Source organism: Panulirus ornatus, chromosome 66 (assembly GCF_036320965.1).
Source record: "Panulirus ornatus isolate Po-2019 chromosome 66, ASM3632096v1, whole genome shotgun sequence".
In the NCBI taxonomy this organism is placed as follows: domain Eukaryota; kingdom Metazoa; phylum Arthropoda; class Malacostraca; order Decapoda; family Palinuridae; genus Panulirus; species Panulirus ornatus.
This window is the reverse complement of record NC_092289.1, coordinates 14,193,278-14,210,777: the sequence shown is the minus strand read 5'-3', so window position 1 is coordinate 14,210,777 and position 17,500 is coordinate 14,193,278. Positions and strand designations below refer to the sequence as shown.

The 17,500-nt window shown below is 40.2% G+C and overlaps 3 protein-coding genes across 8 annotated transcripts in view; 1 reads left to right on the top strand and 2 right to left on the bottom strand.

Annotated features, from left to right (window-relative positions):
• The window catches only part of LOC139746930 (uncharacterized), a 24,222-nt gene extending 10,766 nt beyond the window's left edge, over positions 1-13,456 (bottom strand). Inside the window, exons 1-4 of one of the 6 annotated variants that reach the window (XM_071658616.1) lie at positions 13,303-13,456; positions 11,272-11,367; positions 5,565-5,642; positions 3,269-3,346 (exon numbers count right to left, since the gene is read on the bottom strand). In XM_071658616.1, the coding sequence (XP_071514717.1) occupies positions 3,269-3,346; positions 5,565-5,642; positions 11,272-11,367; positions 13,303-13,307 (257 nt within the window). In that variant the 5' untranslated portion in view covers positions 13,308-13,456. Of the gene's footprint in view, positions 1-3,268; positions 3,347-5,564; positions 5,643-11,271; positions 11,368-11,705; positions 13,242-13,302 lie in introns of those variants that run through there. The other 5 variants (XM_071658617.1, XM_071658620.1, XM_071658615.1 and 2 more) reach the window with 5 other exon arrangements.
• The window catches only part of LOC139746906 (cubilin-like), a 132,886-nt gene that overhangs the window by 27,610 nt on the left and 87,776 nt on the right, over positions 1-17,500 (top strand). The window lies entirely within an intron of this gene.
• LOC139746931 (uncharacterized) overlaps positions 15,650-17,500 on the bottom strand; it is an 8,061-nt gene continuing 6,210 nt past the window's right edge. Inside the window, exons 1-3 of the mRNA XM_071658621.1 lie at positions 16,829-17,500; positions 16,128-16,273; positions 15,650-15,980 (exon numbers count right to left, since the gene is read on the bottom strand). The exon at positions 16,829-17,500 is cut by the window's right edge and continues 6,210 nt beyond it. Of these exons, the coding sequence (XP_071514722.1) occupies positions 15,847-15,980; positions 16,128-16,273; positions 16,829-16,959 (411 nt within the window). The 5' untranslated portion in view covers positions 16,960-17,500 and the 3' untranslated portion in view covers positions 15,650-15,846. The remainder of the gene's footprint in view (positions 15,981-16,127; positions 16,274-16,828) is intronic.

Here is a 17,500-nt window from a genome sequence, read left to right as displayed (position 1 = left end):
AAGGCCCCATTCGTTCACACTCAGTCTCTAGCTGTCATGTAATAATGCACCAAAACCACAGCTCCCTTTACACATCCAGGCCCCACAGAACTTTCCATGGTTTACCCCAGACGCTTCACATGCCCTGGTTCAATCCATTGATAGCACGTCGACTCCGGTATACCACATCGTTCCAATTCACTCTATTCCTTGCACGCCTTTCACCCTCCTGCATGTTCAGGTCCCGATCACTCAAAATCTTTTTCACTCCATCTTTCCACCTCCAATTTGGTCTCCCACTTCTCCTCGTTTACTTCACCTCCGACACATATATCCTCTTGGTCAACCTTTCCTCATTCATTCTCTCCATGTGACCATACCGTTTCAAAACACCATCTTCTGCTCTGTCAACCACACTCTTTTTATTACCACACATCTCTCTTACCCTTACATTACTTACTCGATCAAACCACCTCACACCACATATTGTCCTCAAACATCTCATTTCCAGCACATCCACCCTCCTGCGCACAACTGTATCCATAGCCCACGCCTCGCAACCATACAACATTGTTGGAACCACTATTCCTTCAAACATACCCATTTTTGCTTTCCGAGATAATGTTCTCGACTTCCACACATTCTTCAAGGCTCCCAGAATTTTCGCCCCCTCCCCCACCCTATGATTCACTTTCGCTTCCATGGTTCTATCCGCTGCCAAATCCACTCCCAGATATCTAAAACACTTCACTTCCTCCAGTTTTTCTCCATTCAAACTTACCTCCCAACTGATTGACCCTCAACCCTACTGTACCTAATAACCTTGCTCTTATTCACATTTACTCTCAACTTTCTTCTTTCACACACCTTACCAAACTCAGTCACCAGCTTCTGCAGTTTCTCACATGAATCAGCCAAAAGCGCTGTATCATCAGCGAACACCAACTGACTCTCTTCCCAATCTCTCTCATCCACAACAGACTGCATACTTGCCCCTCTTTCCAAAACTCTTGCATTCACCTCCCTAAAAACCCCATCCATAAACAAACTAAACAACCATGGAGACATCACACACCTCTGCCGCAAACCTACATTCACTGAGAACCAATCACTTTCCTCTCTTCCTACACGTACACATGCCTTACATCCTCGATAAAAACTTTTCACTGCTTCTAACAACTTACCTCCCACACCATATATTCTTAATACCTTCCACAGAGCATCTCTATCAATTCTATTATATGCCTTCTCCAGATCCATAAATGCTACATTCAAATCCATTTGCTTTTCTAAGTATTTCTCACATAAATTCTTCAAAGCAAACACCTGATCCATACATCCTCTACCACTTCAAAAACCACACTGCTCTCCCCAATCTGATGCTATGTACATGCCTTCACCCTCTCAATCAATACCCTCCCATATAATTTACCAGGATTACTCAACAAACATATACCTTTGTAATTTGAGCAATCACTCTTATCCCCTTTGCCTTTGTACAATGGCACTATGCAAGCATTCCGCCAATCCTCAGGCACCTTACTTTGAGTCTTACATACATTAAATAACCTTACCAACCAGTCAACAATAAAGTTACCCCCTTTTTTAATAAATTCCCCTACAATACGATCCAAACCCGCTGCCTTGCCGGCTTTCATCTTCCGCAAAGCTTTTACTACCTCTTCTCTGTTCACCAAATCATTTTCCCTAACCCTCTCACTTTGCATGCCACCTCGACCAAAACACCCTATATCTGCCACTCTATCATCAAACACATTCAACAAACCTTCAAAATACTCACTCCATCTCCTTCTCACATCACCACTACTTGTTATCACCTCCCCATTAGCCCCCTTCACTGAAGTTCCCATTTGATCCCTTTTCTTACGCACTTTATTTACCTCCTTCCAAAACATCTTTTTATTCTCCCTGAAATTTAATGATACTCTCTCACCCCAACTCTCATTTGCCTTCTTTTTCACCTCTTGCACCTTTCTCTTGACCTCCTGCCTCTTTCTTTTATACATCTCCCACTCATTTGCATTTTTTCCCTGCAAAAACTGTCCAAATGCCTCTCTCTTCTCTTTCATTAATAATCTTACTTCTTCATCCCACCACTCACTACCCTTTCTAATCTGCTCACCTCCCACGCTTCTCATGCCACAAGCATCTTTTGCGCAAGCCATCACTGCTTCCCTAAATACATCCCATTCCTCCCCCACACTCCTTGCGTCCTTTGTTCTCATCTTTTTCCATTGTGTACTCAGTCTCTCCTAGTACTTCCTCACACAAGTCTCCTTCCCAAGCTCACTTCCTCTCACCACTCTTTTCACCCCAACATTCTCTCTTCTTTTCTGAAAACCTCTACACATATGTATATATATATATATATATATATATATATATATATATATATATATATATATATATATATATATATATATATATTTATATATATATATATATATATATATATATATATATATATATATATATATATATATATATATATATATAAATATATATATAGATACATATATGTTACACTTAATTGCCTTCTCCCGCACTAGGGATATAGCGCAAGGAAACAGACGAAAGAACGGCCCAACCCACCCACATGCGCATGTATACACAAAAACACCCACACACACACATACACATACATATACAAAAATGCAAATACACAGACATATACATATATATCCATGCACAATTTCATGCTTACTGCCTTCATCTATTTCTGTCGCCTCCCTACAACACATGAAATAGCACACACACACACACACACACACACACACACAAACACACACACACACACACCCCTCTCGCCCCAGCCCTCTTCCGCAAGGTAGCGCTAGAAAAAGACAAAAAAAGCCGTATTCGTTCACACTCTGACTCTCTAGCTGTCATGTCTAATGCACCGAAACCACACCTCCCTTTCCACATCCAGGCTCCGTAAGACTTTCCATGGTTTAATACAGACGCTTCACAGGCCCTGGTTCAATCCATTAACAGCACATCGACCCTGGTATACCACATCATACCAATTCGCTCTATTCCCTACAGAAGAAGTTTCTTACGAATGAATAGGAAGTACTAGTAGTAGTAGTAGTAGTAGTAGCGGTAGTAGTAGTAGTAGTAGTAGTAGTAGTAGTAGTAGTAGCAGTAGTAGTAGTAGCAGCAGTAGTAGTAGTAGTAGTAGTAGCAGTAGTAGTAGTAGTACTTTTCCCTGCATGATTAACCCAACACAATCTTTTATTTTACCACTAGTGATTACTGATCCACCTACCGCTTCACCACTTCCTCAGAATCACTGTTACTATTTGAGGTGCTGTCACTGTCGTCCTGTTGGGCAAACGAAAGGCTCCTGGAAACAAATAGAATAGTCTTTGATTGTACAGTTGCTCAGACTTATGCATGTTACTCACTGGTGCAGCTGTGAAATGAATGTATTATAGATGATATATATAACACACTATAAAGAATATATATATACATATATATATATATATATATATATATATATATATATATATATATATATATATATATATAGATATATATATATATCTTTCATACGATTCGCCATTTCCCACGTTAGCGTGGTAGCGTTAAGAACAGAGGACTGGGCCTTTGAGGGAATATCCTCACCCCGCCCGCTTCTCTGTTCCTTCTTTTCGAAAATTGAAAAAAAAAAAAAAAAATAGGGGAGGATTTCCAGCCACCCGCTCCCTCCCCTTTTAGCTGCCTTCTGCGACACGCAGGGAATACGTGGGAAATATTGAAGTATTCTTTCTCCCCTATCCCTATGGATAGTATATATATATATATATATATATATATATATATATATATATATATATATATATATATATATACACATGTGGAGTAGGGTGGATGTGCTGGAAATGAGATGTTTTAGGACAATATGTGGTGTGAGGTGGTTTGATCGTGTAAGTAATGAAAGGATAAGAGAGACGTGTGGTAATAAAAAGAGTGTGGTTGAGAGAGCAGAGGAGGATGTTTTGAAATGGTTTGAGCACATGGAGATAATGAGTGAGGAAAGATTGACCAAGAGAACATATGTGTCAGAGGTGGAGGGAACGAGGAGAAGAGGAAGACCAAATTGGATGGAGAAAGATGGAATGAAAAAGATTTTAAGTGATCGGGGCCTGAACATGCAGAAAGGTGAAAGGCGCGCAAGGAATAAAGTGAATGGGAACGATGAGGTATACCGGGATCGACGTGCTGTCAATGGATTGAACGAGGGCATGTGAAGCGTTTGGGGTACATCATGGAAAGTTCTGTGGGGCCTGGATGTGGAAAGGTAGCTGTGGTTTCGGTGCATTATTACATGACATCTAGAGACTTGAGTGTGAACGAATGTGGCCTTTGTTGTCCTTTCCTAACGCTAACTCGCGCACGTGAGGGGGGAGGGTTTTGTTATTTCATGTGTGGCGAGGTGGCGATGGGAATGAATAAAGGCAGACAGTATGACTTATGTACATATGTATATATGTACATGTCTGTGTGTGTATACATATGTATACGTTGAGATGTATAGGCATGTATATTCTCGTGTGTGGACGTGTATGTATATACATGTGTGTGTGGGTGGGTTGGGCTATTCTTTCGTCTGTTTTGTTGCGCTACCTCGCTAACGCGGGAGACAGCGACAAAGCAAAATAAATAAGTAAATAATATATATATATATATATATATATATATATATATATATATATATATATATATATATATATATATATATTACACTTAATCGTCTTCTTCCGCGCTAGGGAGATAGCGAAAGGAAACTGACGACAGAATATCCCAACCCACCGACATACACATGTATACACATAAACGCCCACACACACACACACACACACACACACACACACACACACACACATATACATACATATACATTCCAACGTATACAAACATATATATACACAGACATATACATATATAACCATGTACAAATTCATACTTGCTGCCTACATCTATTTCCGTCGCCACCCTACAACACATGAAATAGCACACACACACTCACACACACACACACACACACACACACTCACACCCCTCTCGCTCCCAGCCCTCTTCCGCAAGGTAGCGCTAGAAAAAGACAAAAACAGCCATATTCGTTCACACTCAGACTCTCTAGATGTCATGTCTAATGCACCGAAACCACACATCTTTTCCACATCCAGGCTCCACAAGACTTTCCATGGTTTAATACAGACGCGTCACATGCCCTGGTTCAATCCACTGACAGCCCGTCGACCCTGGTATACCATAACTTTCCAATTCGCTCTATTCCTTACAGAAGAGGTTCCTTACACATGAAGTAGTTGTAGTAGTACCAGCAGTAGTAGTAGTTGTAGCAGTAATAGCAGTAGCAGTAGTAGTAGTAATAGTAGCAGTAGTAGTAGTAGCAGCAGTAGTAGTAGTAGTAGTAGTAGTAGTAGTAGTAGCAGTAGTAGTAGTAGTTGTAATAGTAGCAATAGTAGTAATTTCCCCTGCATGATTAACCCAACACAATCTTTTATTTTATCACTAGCGATTACTGATCCACCTACCGCTTCACCACTTCCACAGAATCACTGTTACTATTTGAGGTGCTGTCACTGTCGTCCTGTTGGGCAAACGAAAGGCTCCTGGAAACAAATAGAATAGTCTTTGATTGTACAGTTGCTCAGAGTTATGCCTATCATACACCGGTACAGCTGCAAATTGAATGTATTATATAGTTGGTATATATAACAATATTATGAAGAATTATATATATATATATATATATATATATATATATATATATATATATATATATATATATATATATATGACAGAGTGGCAGATATAGGGTGTTTTGGTCGAGGTGGTGTGCAAAGTGAGAGGGTTAGGGAAAATGATTTGGTAAACAGAGAAGAGGTAGTAAAAGCTTTGCGGAAGATGAAAGCCGGCAAGGCAGCAGGTTTGGATGGTATTGCAGTGGAATTTATTAAAAAAGGGGGTGACTGTATTGTTGACTGGTTGGTAAGGTTATTTAATGTATGTATGACTCATGGTGAGGTGCCTGAGGATTGGCGGAATGCGTGCATAGTGCCATTGTACAAAGGCAAAGGGGATAAGAGTGAGTGCTCAAATTACAGAGGTATAAGTTTGTTGAGTATTCCTGGTAAATTATATGGGAGGGTATTGATTGAGAGGGTGAAGGCATGTACAGAGCATCAGATTGGGGAAGAGCAGTGCGGTTTCAGAAGTGGTAGAGGATGTGTGGATCAGGTGTTTGCTTTGAAGAATGTATGTGAGAAATACTTAGAAAAGCAAATGGATTTGTATGTAGCATTTATGGATCTGGAGAAGGCATATGATAGAGTTGATAGAGATGCTCTGTGGAAGGTATTAAGAATATATGGTGTTGGAGGCAAGTTGTTAGAAGCAGTGAAAAGTTTTTATCGAGGATGTAAGGCATGTGTACGTGTAGGAAGAGAGGAAAGTGATTGGTTCTCAGTGAATGTAGGTTTGCGGCAGGGGTGTGTGATGTCTCCATGGTTGTTTAATTTGTTTATGGATGGGGTTGTAAGGGAGGTAAATGCAAGAGTCCTGGAAAGAGGGGCAAGTATGAAGTCTGTTGGGGATGAGAGAGCTTGGGAAGTGAGTCAGTTGTTGTTCGCTGATGATACAGCGCTGGTGGCGGATTCATGTGAGAAACTGCAGAAGCTGGTGACTGAGTTTGGTAAAGTGTGTGGAAGAAGAAAGTTGAGAGTAAATGTGAATAAGAGCAAGGTTATTAGGTACAGTAGGGGTGAGGGTCAAGTCAATTGGGAGGTGAGTTTGAATGGAGAAAAACTGGAGGAAGTGAAGTGTTTTAGAAATCTGGGAGTGGATCTGTCAGCGGATGGAACCATGGAAGCGGAAGTGGATCATAGGGTGGGGGAGGGGGCGAAAATTTTGGGAGCCTTGAAAAATGTGTGGAAGTCGAGAACATTATCTCGGAAAGCAAAAATGGGTATGTTTGAGGGAATAGTGGTTCCAACAATGTTGTATGGTTGCGAGGCGTGGGCTATGGATAGAGTTGTGCGCAGGAGGATGGATGTGCTGGAAATGAGATGTTTGAGGACAATGTGTGGTGTGAGGTGGTTTGATCGAGTAAGTAACGTAAGGGTAAGAGAGATGTGTGGAAATAAAAAGAGCGTGGTTGAGAGAGCAGAAGAGGGTGTTTTGAAATGGTTTGGGCACATGGAGAGAATGAGTGAGGAGAGATTGACCAAGAGGATATATGTGTCGGAGGTGGAGGGAACGAGGAGAAGAGGGAGACCAAATTGGAGGTGGAAAGATGGAGTGAAAAAGATTTTGTGTGATCGGGGCCTGAACATGCAGGAGGGTGAAAGGAGGGCAAGGAATAGAGTGAATTGGAGTCATGTGGTATACAGGGGTTGACGTGCTGTCAGTGGATTGAATCAAGGCATGTGAAGCGTCTGGGGTAAACCATGGAAAGCTGTGTAGGTATGTATATTTGCGTGTGTGGACGTGTGTATGTACATGTGTATGGGGGGGGGGGGGTTGGGCCATTTCTTTCGTCTGTTTCCTTGCGCTACCTCGCAAACGCGGGAGACAGCGACAAAGTATAAAAAAAAAAAAAAAAAAAAAAAAAAAAAAATATATATATATATATATATATTTATATATATATATATATATATATATATATATATATATATATATATATATATATATATATATATATATATATATCTTTCATACTATTCGCCATTTCCCGCGTTAGCGAGGTAGCGTTAAGAAGAGAGGACTGGGCCTTTGAGGGAATATCCTCACCTGGCCCCCTTCTGTGTTCCTACTTTTGGAAAATTAGAAAAAAAAAAAAAAAAAAAGGATAGGGAGGATTTCAGCCACCCGCTCCCTCCCCTTTAAGGCGCCTTCTACGACAAGCAGGGAATACGTGGGAAGTACTGAGGTGTTCTTTCTCCCCTATCCCTAAGGATAGTATATATATATATATATATATATATATATATATATATATATATATATATATATATATATATATATATATATATATTTTTTTTTTTTTTTTTTTTATACTTTGTCGCTGTCTCCCGCGTTTGCGAGGTAGCGCAAGGAAACAGACGAAAGAAATGGCCCAACCCCCCCCCCCATACACATGTACATACACACGTCCACACACGCAAATATACCTACCTACACAGCTTTCCATGGTTTACCCCAGACGCTTCACATGCCTTGATTCACTCCACTGACAGCACGTCAACCCCTGTATACCACATCGCTCCAATTCACTCTATTCCTTGCCCTCCTTTCACCCTCCTGCATGTTCAGGCCCCGATCACACAAAATCTTTTTCACTCCATCTTTCCACCTCCAATTTGGTCTCCCTCTTCTCCTCGTTCCCTCCACCTCCGACACATATATCCTCTTGGTCAATCTTTCCTCACTCATTCTCTCCATGTGCCCAAACCATTTCAAAACACCCTCTTCTGCTCTCTCAACCACGCTCTTTTTATTTCCACACATCTCTCTTACCCTTACGTTACTTACTCGATCAAACCACCTCACACCACACATTGTCCTCAAACATCTCATTTCCAGCACATCCATCCTCCTGCGCACAACTCTATCCATAGCCCACGCCTCGCAACCATACAACATTGTTGGAACCACTATTCCTTCAAACATACCCATTTTTGCTTTCCGAGATAATGTTCTCGACTTCCACACATTTTTCAAGGCTCCCAAAATTTTCGCCCCCTCCCCCACCCTATGATCCACTTCCGCGTCCATGGTTCCATCCGCTGACCGATCCACGCCCAGATATCTAAAACACGTCACTTCCTCCAGTTTTTCTCCATTCAAACTCACCTCCCAATTGACTTGACCCTCAACCCTACTGTACCTAATAACCTTGCTCTTATTCACATTTACTCTTAACTTTCTTCTTCCACACACTTTACCATATATATATATATATATATATATATATATATATATATATATATATATATATATATGTATATATATATATTTTTTTTGCTTTGTCGCTGTCTCCCGCGTTTGCGAGGTAGCGCAAGGAAACAGACGAAAGAAAATGGCCCAACCCACCCCCATACACATGTATATACATACGTCCACACACGCAAATATACATACCTACACAGCTTTCCATGGTTTACCCCAGACGCTTCACATGCCCTGATTCAATCCACTGACAGCACGTCAACCCCGGTATACCAAATCGATCCAATTCACTCTATTCCTTGCCCTCCTTTCACCCTCCTGCATGTTCAGGCCCCGATCACACAAAATCTTTTTCACTCCATCTTTCCACCTCCAATTTGGTCTCCCACTTCTCGTTCCCTCCACCTCCGACACATATATCCTCTTGGTCAATCTTTCCTCACTCATTCTCTCCATGTGCCCAAACCATTTCAAAACACCCTCTTCTGCTCTCTCAACCACGCTCTTTTTATTTCCACACATCTCTCTTACCCTTACGATACTTACTCGATCAAACCACCTCACACCACACATTGTCCTCAGACATCTCATTTCCAGCACATCCATCCTCCTGCGCACAACTCTATCCATAGCCCACGCCTCGCAACCATACAACATTGTTGGAACCACTATTCCTTCAAACATACCCATTTTTGCTTTCCGAGATACTGTTCTCGACTTCCACACATTCTTCAAGGCTCCCAGGATTTTCGCCCCCTTCCCCACCCTATGATTCACTTCCGCTTCCATGGTTCCATGCGCTGCCAGATCCACTCCCAGATGTCTAAAACACTTTACTTCCTCCTCATTTCATCTCCCATGGTTTCATTCTCTGCCATTTCCACTACCAGGGATCTCAAACACTTCACTTTCTCCAGGCTTTTCTCAATCCAGACTCACAACCCAGCTAACATCTTTTTCTCCATTGTTTAACCTAATAACCACACATTTACTCACAAATACTTTTAACTTTTTCCTTTCATACGCTCTCCCAGACTCAGACGCCATCTTCTGCCACCGAATCTGCCACCAGTGCCGTGTCACAAGCAAACAACTGACTCACCTTCCAGGTCGCCATCCATCACCTCCAACAGACGGCGTGTCCGCACTTCTTTCTAAGACCCTTGCAATCACTTCCCTCACCTCCCTATTCACTCACAGATCAAACAGCAGTGGTGATATCACACACCCTTGCTGCCGATCCACCTTCACCAAGAGCCACTCATTCTCCTTACTCCTACATATGTCTTACTGTCTTCATAAAAACTGATCACTGGACTGCTTTCCTCCTACACCATATATACGTAACACCTTCCCTTATCCACCTCCATTAACCCTATCAAATGCCGTTTCCAGATCTGTAAATATCACATGCAAATCCTTCCCTTTTTTAAGTATTTCTCACACACACTTCTCAAAGCAAACACGTGATCCACATCCTCTACTACCCCTGGTTATTTTTTTTCCCTTTCAATCTGTTGGTCTGTACGTCTTCACCTCAATCAACACTGTCCCGTACAATTTACCAGATACCCTCAAACTTATACCTCTGTAATTCGAACCATCACCTTTGTCGCCCTTGCCTTTAACAGTGGCACCATACAGGCGTTCTGCCAATCTTCAGCACCTCACCATGATCCATACATACACTGAAAATTCTAACTGGGCAATCAATATCACAGTCACTCCCTTTCTTAAAGAATTGAATTGCAGTACCTTCCACTCTGGCTTCCTTGCTACATTTCATCTTACTAAACCACTATTCACATTTCTCTCATTTCGCATATTTCCCCGGCCCAAACACCCAACATCTGCCATCCTATTATCATCACATTCCACAATTCTTCAAAGTATTCACTCCATCTCCTCCTCACCTCATCATTATCTGTTACCACTTCCCCATTTACTCCCGTCACCGATGTTTCCGTTTGTTCTCTTCCTTTTCTCACTTGAATAAACTCCCGTCATACTATTTTCTTATTCTCCCTAAAGTTTACTGATATTCGCTCACCCAGTTCTCATCTCCACTATTTTCTAGCCCCTAAAACCTTCTTTTCAACCTCCTTTCGCTTTATTTTGGATATCTTCCAATCACTCGAACTCCTTTCTAAGTAACGCTCATACACCTCTCTTTTGTCTTTCACAAACAACTAAACTTCGCCATCCAACCACTTTACTAACCTCTCTCATATGCCCACATCCCGCCTTTCTTTGTGGGTCTGTGAGAAATGACAACCTACGATTACTCACCTCTTCTGTAGATGAAGTTTCCTGTACAGATGCGCGGTGGAGAGAGGGTAAGAGAGCCCAAGGAAGGCAGCCAGCACCAAGAAGACCACGCTCACTCTGTGGGACACAAACCACGGTCTCGATCACCATCTACAGTTCATGTCAAGTTCTTTATCTAGGCGTGAATTGTTTGTATATCTCATTGGTTCTCTTGACTGAGTTTTGGTCCTAGGTCACGTTGGTTATATAATATAGAATTATATATATATATATATATATATATATATATATATATATATATATATATATATATATATATATATATATAGTTGATATGATGATCACTTTAGTCCAAGATGAGAGTTATTAAGGTAGAATCGCAATTCGGTGGGAGTTCAGATAATACTATTTAACATATATTTTTCAGTACCTACTGCACTACATATTTCACGGACCCAATCCTCTCCATTAGGTGCAAATTATTCATATGTTGTTTTAAAGCCCAACACCAACACACAGACCCCACCCTACCACCGCCATGCCGAGGCAGACACTGGCCTGACCGTTGGAGGAAAATTAGGGGGAGGGGGAGTTGAGTTCCCGCGGCTTATAGGAGCTGTGTAGGGGGAGGTTGGCCTGAGTACCGAAGTGTCTGTTCAACGACTTTTCTTATGTTATCGTTTCTTGATAACTCTTTCATAATGATCTGGTTGATAATAGCATATGCTTTAAAGTAACCAGGGAACGAACTGGAGTTCTTATCATTTGCGATCAAGACAGATTCAATGACGTTACGGGTGTGACTGGGTTGTTATGGTCTACAGGATGATCGTTTTCTTGTCCATGTTTAGCGATCGTATTTTTTGTTGTCACCTCTGCGTACTGAATGACTGTGCCAATAGCATCTCTCAGTGACTGTTTCACCGGTCTGGTAAATGTATACATCTTTACATGCCTAACATTTGACGGCGTAAACACTCCCAGTTTTCTGATAACTTGGCCTACTTTTAATTAAGGTCTTACTGATAGAATAATTATATTGGAAGGCAACCTTAAAGGCAATGTTTTCTGTTTTACATTAGCTAAGTTACTAGATGCATAAATTGTCTTCCTGGTTTTCCAGTAAACCTTGATCACAAACCACTTACGATAACATACCTGCCTAAGGTTACGTCTTATATGACTACATTCATCTACCAATTTTGTGGGATCACATATTCGTAATGCTCTTAAAGACATAGACATAACTACAGACATTTTTACGGAAGGATCATGAGCTAAATAAGATAACATATCATATCTCTCCGCGTTAGAAGGCTTTTGGTAGATCTTAAAGGACAAGTGATCATCCATTTCCCTAGTTATCAACACATCAAGAAAAGGCAATTTGCCCTCGTTTTTCCATTCAGTGTTGGTGGGATGAATGCTATTCAATTCATTAAAGAAAACATCACAATCTTGGGAAAATGGCCCAAAAAAGACCACACATCACCTATGTTTCTAAGCCAGATTTTCGATTGGTGACTGATGGAAGTTAGAATCTCATTCTCAAAATATTCCTTAACCAAGTTAACTGAGAATAGGACTAAGAGGATTCCCTACGGCTAGACAAGTCACCCTCAACATCTTGGAGACCATTATTGGAAACACAGTAAGTCAATGTAAGTCAACGAAAGTTTATATGGTCAGTGTTGAGGTAAGGCTAAGATCAAGCCCTTCGTTCCTCATGTATTCACGTGATGGTTTCTTCAATGTGGACTTTAATAACCCATAGAATCGCCTGCCCTACTGTAGAGTGGGACTACTAACAGACAGAAGAACATCTTTGGAACTTGCCCATAGAGTCGCCTGCCTGTAGAGTGGGACTACTAACAGACAGAAGAACATCTTTGGAACTTGCCCATAGAGTCGCCTGCCCTACTGTAGAGTGAGACTACTAACAGACAGAAGAACATCTTTGGAACTTGCCCATAGAGTCGCCTGCCTGTGGAGTGGGACTACAAGTAGACAGAAGAACGAACGTCTTTGGAACTTGTCGAGATTTCAACTCACCTCATTTTCGTTGAAGCTTCAACTGTTGCAAGGGGGACCGTGGACAGGAACAGACTGGTGTGTCTTACTGGCAAACACTGATCCACAAGACGTCAAACAAGCGCTTGATATAGGCTGCATAAATGATGAGTCACGCACACACACACACACACACACACACACACACACCAGATTCAGGACATGGAAGAGAGCGTTACAAACGTACCCTATCGACAAAATGGTTGAAAAAATGACAAATATTTCTTTTTTTAAAGTTTTCTGTGAATGCATGTACATATTTTGTTTTTTCTGTTTCCTTTGTTTACTTCATTTTTTTTTGTTAGTTGTATGGTTATTTCTATTTCGGATTCGTTTTCGTAATTAGCTCTTTTCACTCATTTCGTCATCAAACACTTCACAGTTGTTGGGATCATTTCCCAGTGTCAGTCGTAGCACCAAATGTGCCATTCCAATATGACGTCACATCACCTCGTTTTCATACTTATGTATTCCTTCTAATAGATGATTCACTGTATTCATGTATTCGTTCGAATAGATGATTCGCTATTCTTATGTATTCGCTCGAATAGATGATTCGTTATATTTATGTATTCGTTCGAATAGATGATTCGCTATTCTTATGTATTCGCTCGAATAGATAATTCGTTACATTTATGTATTCGTTCGAATAGATGATTCGCTATATCTATATATTCGTTCAAATAGATAATTCGCTATATTTATGCATTCGTTCGAATAGATAATTCGATATGCTTATGTATTCATTCTAAAAGATATTTCGCTATACTCATGTATTCGTTCTAAAAGATAATTCGCTATGCTGATGTATTCGTTCTAAAAGATAATTCGCTATACTTAGGTATTCATTTGAATAGCTAATTCGTTATACTTATATAATCTTTAAGTTGTAAAAGGGGGCTCCCTCTTCATAACTCGTATGGCATAGAGCTCCAATATTTTTTTCAAAACAAAAGAAAATGAAGTAGGACTTTGAGTACACGGGATGAATCCATTACCATATCAATAAACTGTGAAGTGACATAAATGAAACGTTTATACAAACTCATACACATTGGCTGTGGCCAGTCTTTTCTGATCAAGTAACTTCTTTATCATAGCACTATATTTCGTCAGAGGATGGCATAATTACTATCTATTCAACTCAGGTTCGTCAATTCTTCCATTCAGTGTCCATTCTCCTGGCCATAACTGTTGTAATGGAGAGTGATTAAGGAGGGTCACTTGGCGGGGTTTCACCTGGGTAGCTGGGTGTGTCTTGAACAACTTTTTTTTCATGTTTTCGTGTTTTGTCAATTCTCTCATAATGGTTTATCTAATGCTAGGATGAGCTTTGAAATTGCCTGGGGACAAATTAAAGTTTTTTGTATTAGCAATTAAGACAGATTCAGTGACGTTGCGTGTAGCATAATCAGTAGAGGGGTATAGAATAACGGGATTTTCAAGATCTATGGGATGATCATTTTCATGACAATGTTTAGCGATCGCATTTTTGTGGTCATCCCTGCGTACTGCATGACGGTGCCAATAACACCTCTCCGTTACAGTTTTACCTGTCTGGCTTACGTAAATATATTTACATGCCTTGCATTTGACGGCGTAAACACTCCCAATTGTTGCATAATTTGGCCTACTATATATTAAGGTCTTACTGATGATGTTATTGCACTGGAAAACAATCTTACAAGCATCTTTTTTTAGAAAGTGTCTTAGATTCGCTGAGTTGGGAGAATAGGGCAACACTAAACATTTAGACTTATCCTTATTTGTCATGTTTTTATTACAAGAAGCATAAAATGTCTTTCTAGATTTCCAGTAAGCTTTGTTCACAAACCAATTGGGATGATATAACTGTCTAAAAGATACGTCTTATATGACTACATTCATCTACCAGGCCTATGAGATCACATATCCGTAGTGCTCTTAAAAACATAGACATATGGCCATTTGTCCTTACCTAGCGCTACCTCGCTGACTCGGGAGACATCAAGAAAGTATAATTAAAATAATATATATATATATATATATATATATATATATATATATATATATATATATATATTATCCCTAGGGATAGGGGAGAAAGAATACTTCCCACGTATTCCCTACGTGTCGTAGAAGGCGACTAAAAGGGAAGGGAGCGGGGGGCTGGAAATCCTCCCCTCTCATTTTTTTTTTTTTTTTAGTTTTCCAAAAGAAGGAACAGAGAAGGGGGCCATGTGAGGATATTCCCTCAAAGGCCCAGTCATCTGTTCTTAACGCTACCTCGCTAATGCTGGAAATGGCGAATAGTATGAAAAAAAAAGATATATATATATATATATATATATATATATATATATATATATATATATATATATATATATATATATATATATATATTTATATATATATCAAGTGCATCACTCATGACTGAAGTTTCTGGGACCATGAAATGGATCCCCTTTACCACCCATGTAAGTCTCCAGTGATAGCTGCAAGCGAACACTACTTCCTTGACTTATTACCGGACTCACTCCCTTGGGTTCACTGAGTCTGGGCGGACGTTCGTCTTGGTGTGGGTGTGTGTGCAGCCGGGTTCATGAGTGCCATGACTGACGTCTCATTCCTAGGGTCTCTTAGTTCGTCTTTGTCTAGCTGAGACTTGATGGTTGTTGAGCCTTGAATGCAGGAAAAAGAAAAAAGAAATGTACTGACTTTGAACAGAAAGAAAAAAGGATAACTTGGTGCCTAGGTTCGAAAAAAACAGGAGTATAGGAGACATGTTGATACAGAAATAAAGCTAGGGGGTGTTTATCCTCGCTCACCTGTGGGGACGGTGTGTGGTTGCTTAGCCTTTGAGGACGGGTTGGTGTCGTTGAGGGCTTCGATCATGTGATCCCAGTTTCCTGCGTCGGCCGAGAACCGAAGAATGGCGAAGGAGGTCATCACCTCCTTACCACACTCTCTGATCCTGGGTGAGGAGACATATGTAGCTTTCCACAAGGGATGATATCATTATACTGTTATCATTATCTTTATTATCATTATGATTACTATTATCATTATTATTATCATTATTATTATTATTACTATTATTATTATTATTATTATTATTATCATTATTATTAGCATTATTATTAGCATTACTATTAGCATTATATTATCATTATCATCACTATTATTATTATTATTATTATCATTATTATTGTTATTGTTATTATTATCATTATTATTATTATTATTATTATTATTATTATTATTATTATTATTATTATCATTATTATTATTATTATTATTATTATCATTATTACTATTATTATTATCATTATGATTATTATCATTTCATTATCATTATGATTATCATCATTACTATCATCATTATCATCATTATTCACATCGTATTTCACAATGCTTCCCTTGTCTTAGTGTTGCCAAAGTTCCCGCGATCCCTCACCCACATCACCTTCCCCTTCGTCAACACCCGACGTAGTGACCCACTACGCAACATCCTCTCTGCTCTCACTACCTTCCTCCGCTTGTCCTCGCTGGTTGGGAAGTCTTCAAGGGCCGGCTGGCAGACTCGGCTTCACTAGGGGCTCCCCAACAGGTAGGTGTTCCCATCAGACACCACACGAACGCCCCAGCCACTACCATCATCACCACCTTGATGTACTGGTTCCTTGGGCTATAGAATCATAAATGATATTAAGGTTTCGTATTTCGAGTCACATGAGCTCCGCATCGCTCTTGTCTTTGGCAATGGGAAAGTAGTGTAAGCAATGCAGTCAAGCAATTGCAGAGCGTGATTTTGAGCGTTGTATTACACTAAGTGATAATAGATAAGACGATGATAGTAATCAGGGAAAATGTGAGGTTAATTGCTGTAAAAATGTTGGTAATACACATGCATAATAAAAGCTACACTCCCTCTGAGATGTCCTGACTCACCCCTTGAGAATCAAGACTCGTTTTAAGGTCTGATATTCCACTTGGAAATACATCAGTTAAGTCTAAGACTTAACACTTCGTAAATGGTTTTGGATGAGAGAGAGAGAGAGAGAGAGAGAGAGAGAGAGAGAGAGAGAGAGAGAGAGAGAGAGAGAGAGAGAGAGAGAGAGAGAGAGAGAGAGAGAGTTCAGGTCGACTTGTTCGCCTGTGGGCGGTCCCGAGAGAGAGAGAGAGAGAGAGAGAGAGAGAG